This window comes from Prionailurus viverrinus, chromosome B3 (genome assembly GCF_022837055.1).
Source record: "Prionailurus viverrinus isolate Anna chromosome B3, UM_Priviv_1.0, whole genome shotgun sequence".
NCBI classification, from domain to species: Eukaryota; Metazoa; Chordata; class Mammalia; order Carnivora; family Felidae; genus Prionailurus; species Prionailurus viverrinus.
Genome location: NC_062566.1, coordinates 117,925,521 through 117,932,124, shown reverse-complemented (window position 1 = coordinate 117,932,124; position 6,604 = coordinate 117,925,521). Strand labels below are relative to the sequence as shown.

The window sequence follows — 6,604 nt, the reverse complement described above, 5'->3', positions numbered from 1 at the left end:
CGGTCCGTGAGTTCGAGCCCCGCGTCGGGCTCTGGGCTGATGGCTCAGAGCCTGGAGCCTGTTTCCGATTCTGTGTCTCCCTCTCTCTCTGTCCCTCCCCCGTTCATGCTCTGTCTCTCTCTGTCCCAAAAATAAATAAACGTTGAAAAAAAAATTTTTTTAAAAATGTTAAATTCTAGTACTGTGTTAAAATGTCACTCTTCTCTCTTTCTCCCTTATCCCCATCTACCTTTTTTGCCAGATGATTTTTTTTTTTTTTTTTTTTTTACCTTGGATGACTGTGAAGCTATAAATAATGGGTTGGGTCAGGTGTATCAGTTATCAGTTTTGAGAGCACATGTTAAGAACTGAAGGGGGACTACTTGAAATGACTTAAGAATCATCCCATGCAAATAATATTGTTTTGCCCAAATAAACTATTCAGAAAGCTATCTCTGCCTTTATTCATTCAACCAATAAATATGGAGTGTTATTTCCATGTCAGGCTCTGGCATTACCAGTACCAGCAGCAAACAAATAAGCATCCGGACTCATTCATCATTTTACAAACTGCTAAGTCTGTGAAGGAAAAGTAAAGAGCATGATAAAAATAGGTAACCAGTATGGTTTAGACAGAGGTGATACAGAAAACATTTCTAAGGCATGAGGGATCCAAAAGAAAATGTGACTGATGCTCTGTGAGCAAAGGGAAGGATGCTGGGGTGCAGGGGTGGGGGGAGGTGGTGCTGATGAAGAGGGGGCAGAGGCTTGCTGCCCTGGGCTGTCAGGGTGCGGGGTTATCTTATGCATTGGGGAAAACCAGTGTGGAGTTGCAAGCGCTGAAAAAGATCACCACTAGAGTCCTTTTTTTTTTTTTGGTAGACATTGGCAAGTTGGTAAAATGCACATAGAAATGCAAATAACCAAACAATTTTGAAAAAGAATTTGTACTACCCGATTTCAAAACTTGCTACAGAGCTACAGTAACCAAGACTGCATTTGGCATTAGGATGGTCATATTGAACAAATAAGACAGAATAGAGTCCAAAAATAGTGCTCACTTCGGCAGCACGTATACTAAAACTGGACCGGTACAGAGAGGATTAGCACGACTCTGCACAAGGATGACACACGGATTTGTGAAGACTTCCACATTTTTGAGTGATGTATAGAATTGTTCAATCACTATATTGAACACCTGAAACTAATACAACACTGTGTTAATTATACTGGAATTAAAATTTAAAACTTAATAAGAAAGTCCAGGAATAGACCTACACATATATGGTTAGTCGATTTTTGACAAAAGTGCCAAATTAATTCAATGCAGAAGGTACAGTTAGTCAACTAATGGTGCTGGAACAACTGAATATCTAGGGGAAATGACCTTCAACTCTTCCCTCACATATGCAACAGTTAAAGCAAAGATCTGAACATAAAAACTATAAAACTTCCAAGAGAAAATAGAAAAATCTGTGACTTTGGATTAGGCAACAATTTCTTAGAACACAAAAAGCATGGCTCAGAAATACTGATAAGCTGGACTTATCCAAATGAAAACTTCAAGGGACGCCTGGGTGGCTTGGTTAAGCATCCAACTCTTGGTTTCGGCTCAGGTCATAATCTCATGGTTCGTCAGATTGAGCCCCACATCGGGCTCTGGGCTGACAGCATGGAGCCTGCTTAGGATTCTCTCTCTCCCTCTTTCTCTGCCCCTCCTCTCTCTCTATCAAAATAAATAAATGAACTTTAAAAAATGAAAACTTCAAGTTTCCACAAAAGGAAAATGCAAACTCCAGACTGAGATAAAACATGCATAACACATATCCAATAAAGGCTTTCTATCTGGAAAAAAACCCTTAAAACTCAACAAGGCAAGGCTATTCAATAAAAAATAGGCAAAAGATTTGAACACTTTTTTTTTAAGATTTTATATTTTTTAAGTAATCTCCACGCCCAGCGTGGGGCTCAAACTCACAACCCCGAGATCAAGAGTCTCGTGCCTTCCGAACCTAGCCAGCCAGATGCCCCAAAGATTTGAACAGAATTGTCACAAAAGGAGATGTGCTAATGGCCAGAAAAGCACAGGGAAAATGTTCAACATCACTGGTTGTCAGGGAAATGCAAATTAAAACTACACTAAGATTCCACTACTCACCTACCCACTACAATGGCTGAGTTAAAAAAAATTTTTTTTAATGTTTATTATTTTTGAGAGACAGAGACAGAGTGCAAGCAGGGGAGGGGCAGAGAGAGAGCGAGACACAGAATCCAAAGCAGGCTCCAGGCTCTGAGCTGTCAGCACAGAGCCCGATGCGGGGCTCGAACTCACAGACTGCAAGATCATGACCTGAACTGAAGTAGGCCCTTAACCGACTGAGCCGCCCTGGTGCCCCTAGAATGGCTGCGTTTAAAAAGAATTACAATACCAAGTGTTGACAAAGGTATGGGAATACAAAGTTTATAGCCATTTGAGAAAACAATTTGGCAGATTGGGGCAGTGATTTCATCCACCTTAGAGAAGCATGCGCACACTTGCACTTGAATATTCACAGCTGCTAGATTCACACCAGCCCCAAACTAGAAACAATCCAAATGCTGTCATTGTGAGTGGCAAGGACGTTGTAGTATTATGTTCATGGGATGGAATACTGCTCAGCAATGAAGAGGAACAAATCACTGATACCTACAACTGTATGGATGAGTCTTAACATGCTCAAATAAACCAAACACAAAAGAATACATAAATATGATTCTATTAATCCAAAAATCTAGAAAGGCAAAAGTAACCCATGGTGACAGAGAGGGGTAAGTGGTTGCCAGGGAGCTAAGATTGGGAAGGTAGGAATGAAGTGCATCCAACAGGATTTTCAAAAGATAATTTTGGGGCGCCTGGGTGGCTCAGTTGGTTAAGTGTCTGACTTCAGCTCAGGTCACGTCTCATGGTTCGTGGGTTCTGGCTCTACGCTGGGCTCTGTGCTCACAGCTCAGAGCCCGGAGTCTTCTTCGGATTCTGTGTCTCCCTCTCTCTCTGCCACTCCTCGGTTTGCGCTCTTTCTCAAAAATAAACAAACATTAAAAATGTTTTTTAAAAAGATAATTTTCAAAAAAACAAAATGATTCTCTTACAGATATAAAAATGAACACGAGTTAAAGATTTTCTTTAACTCCCGAATGAGGAAACTGGTAAAGATATTATAAGCAATCAAAGGAGATACTGAAAAACAAGAACATTTATAGATCAAGAATATTGAAATGGATGTGCAAATGTAGGCAAAACTGGGGGCACCTGGGTGGCTCAGTCGGTTAAGTGTCTGACTTTGGCTCAGGTTATGATCTCACAGTCCATGGGTTCGAGCCCCGCATCAGGTTCTGTGCTAGCAGCTCGGAGCCTGGAGCCTGCTTCAGATTCTGTGTCTCCCTGTCTCTCTGCCCCTCCCCTGCTCGCGCTTCTGTCTCTCTCTCTCTCTCTCTCTCTCTCAAAAGTAAATAAAAATTAAGAAAAAAAATTGTAGGCAAAACTGGTTTCTTCTATACTGGGAGGTCAAATGAACCTCAGAGGACAGGACATAACTTGCATTTCCATATGTAATAACTATTTTACTTCGTTATTCTTTCCTACAACCTATATAGGGCTGTAAAATAGCTCAAAGAATCAAAGAGTAGAATCAGATGAACTCAGAAGCATGTACTGTATGTAGACGATGCCTTGTTTTCCACTGAAGATAACCAAGAGCATTCGTGAGGAGGCAGTGAGAACAGGAGAGGATATAATAGAACCAGTCAGGAGGCTACTACAGCTGTCCAGGTAAGGGGGAGAGGGGCCTGGAGCACAGTGGTAGTGACTGACTCAGACAGGTATGCACAAATGAATGAACTTGAGCTCTGACTTTGAGCTGGCAGAAGGTGTAAAAGTTTGATGAAAAGAGGGGCACCTGGGTGGCTCAGTTGGTTAAGTGTCCGATGTCAGCTCAGGTCATGATCTCTCAGTTCATGGGTTCGAACCCTGTGTGAGGCTCTAAGCTCAGAGCCTGGAGCCTGCTTCAGATTCCATGTCTCCCTCTCTCTCTGCCCCTCCCCTGCTTGTGCTGTGTCTCTGTCTCTCAAAAATGAATAAATGTTTAAAAACTGTTTTTTAAATGCTAAAGAACAAGGTAGTCTCACTTTTTGTCTAGAAAAAAAAAACACAACAGTATGACAAAGCAGGTGCTCAAATGCAGGTTTCTTTGGGCTAACAGTTGAATGTTTACCATGTACCAACCATCTTATTAGGTTGAACCTCATGAAATTGCCAATATTTGGCACTTTTGACCAAAAAATGGTAACTGCACCCTAATAAGAATCCTTAGCATAGATTCTTATTTACTTCTTACACCTGTGAGGTAGGTACCCCCCCCCACTCCCCCACTTTTATAAATGACAAATTCACCAAGAGGTCAAAGAACTTGTCCAATAATACCAACTTCTTAGTAAATGGTAGGAGCCGGATTCAAACCTTGGTGGCCAACTCCAGACCCAGTGTAATCCCTGTGATGCACTACTATTCAAACCACTGCCTATCAACAATAGCCAAAGTATGGAAAGAGCCCAAATGTCCGTCGATGGATGAATGGATAAAGAAGATGTGGTAAATATATACAATGGAGTATTACTCGGCAATCAAAAAGAATGAAATCTTGCCATTTGCGACTACGTGGATGGAACTGGAGGGTATTATGCTAAGTGAAATTCGTCAGAGAAAGACAAAAATCATATGACTTCACTCATATGAGGACTTTAAGAGACAAAACAGATGAGCATAGGGAAACAAATGTAATATAAAAACAGGGAGGGGGACAAAACAGAAGAGACTCATAAATATGGAGAACAAACAGGGTTACTGGAGGGGTTGTGAGAGGAGGGAAGGGCTAAATGGGTAAGGGGCACTAAGGAATCTACTCCTGAAATCATTGTTGCACTATATGCTAACTAATTTGGGTGTAAATTTAAAAAAAAATTAAAAACAAAACAAAACACTGCAGAGCCCTGGCCCGTGCCGCTGGGGTTTGGAATGGTTTCTCAGAACTGTGCCCGGGCCCCTAACTTTTTCACTTTGGCTAAACCCAGATCCCAAGATTTACCCCTATGTCGTATTTCTTGGCCATCCTCCCAGCACCAACGGGATTTGCTATTCCTGCCCTGAAACCAGGCAGCCTTTGTGGTCCCTGAATAGGCCTTCTTCCTAGTGTCTTCCCACAGCTCCTCACTGACCTGTCCAACCGCTCTGCCCCCCGCCCTGCATCACTGCGCTCACATTCCCTCGCAGCCCCCATCCAGGCCACTAAAATTGTCCCTGCCCTTCAGGGTTACTGATCTTTATCACGAGCTGAGGTTTTATTTCATGACCCGCATATGCTACACGTGAGGATCCCTGCACAAGAGTCTCGCTAGAGGGAGTGGGTGGTCCCATTGTTTTATCCGGGATAAAACTAGGTGACACCCAGTGGCCGGGCTAGATCTTCTGACCACTCCCTCAACGTGTCTAGCTGCTGTGCTCCTGGGGCTCTATCCTCACATCTGAATCTCAACTCTCTCGGTTTTTGTGCTCTGAGAACATCCTGAGGAAATCGGGTGCACAGTGGCAGGTGTTTTTCTGGGCTCCACCTCCAGCTGGGGAACTCGGGGAGCCCTGGAGGAGTTACTTCCCGGCCCGCTTCCCTGAGCAAACCTACCTCGAGGCACAAACAAACATCTGCCCCAGGCCGGAGGGCTCTCACGCTGGGCTGCGGCGCGTTCCCCGCTCGCGGGGTACTGGGGGTCCGTGTGTCCCCGCGCCGTCTGCGCGCCCGCGGGGAGGGCGACCCGCAGGAGTGGCAGTGCGGAGCCTGAGCGCGCCGTGCCGGCCGGTCGCGACGTCCCCCGAACAGGAATTCGCTCGGGGCTGCGACGGCACCAGCGGCGGGGACAGGGGGCGGGGAGGCGGCCAGATCAAAGGGAGCCGAGACTGTCCGGGCGCGTCAAGGAGCCGCCCCTCCGGGAAGGGCGGGCACATCCCGGGCGCTGACCCGAGAGCCGCGCGGCTCCCCCGCCCCGCGCGTCCCCGCGACCGCCGGTCTCCCCCACCTCCCGCCCCCGCCCCTCGCCCCCCGCGACCGGCGCGCTCCCGCCCTTGGAGGAGGCGAGGCCCGGCGCAAACCGACGCGCGGGAGCGGTTCGGGAGGCGCGGAGGCTCGGCGCGGAGCAGCGCCGGCAGGGAGACGATGCCTCGACTGCCCGGCCGCGCGGGGCTCCTCCTCGGCGTGGTGCTGCTGGCGGCGCTGCTGGCCGCGGGCCGGGCTCTCCCCCTGAGGAAGCCGCGGCCCCGGAGCCCCGCGAGGCTGGCGGAGGTGAGCGGCGGGGAGAGGGGTCGGCGCGGGGCCCGGGGCGCGAGCGGGGACCTCCGAGGGCGGGCGCGGGGCGGGGACCAGGTGCGGCGGACTCCCCCCCCCGCCCCCCCCACCAAGCCCCCGCTCCGACCGCGTGGCTGGCCGGCCGAAGACAGACTGCGCTAGTGGGCAGAGGGCCGGGCGCGGACCTCCCCCCACACGCCCCGAACGGCCCGGCCTCTCCCACCTGCGGCCGCCTCGCCCTGAGCGAACCTCTCCTG

The 6,604-nt window shown here is 47.9% G+C and overlaps 1 protein-coding gene and 1 non-coding gene across 4 annotated transcripts in view; both read left to right on the top strand.

Moving 5' to 3' along the window:
- Positions 1 to 1,032: 1,032 nt before the first annotated feature.
- LOC125169161 (U6 spliceosomal RNA) lies at positions 1,033 to 1,138 on the top strand. Its single transcript, XR_007153493.1, has one exon. It is a non-coding gene; the product is annotated as a U6 spliceosomal RNA (small nuclear RNA).
- A 4,891-nt stretch (positions 1,139 to 6,029) lies between these two features.
- ISM2 (isthmin 2) overlaps positions 6,030 to 6,604 on the top strand; it is a 35,727-nt gene continuing 35,152 nt past the window's right edge. For all 3 annotated transcript variants that reach the window (XM_047863288.1, XM_047863287.1, XM_047863286.1), the window contains exon 1: positions 6,030 to 6,344. In XM_047863288.1, coding sequence (XP_047719244.1) covers positions 6,219 to 6,344 — 126 coding nt within the window. In that variant the 5' untranslated portion in view covers positions 6,030 to 6,218. The remainder of the gene's footprint in view (positions 6,345 to 6,604) is intronic.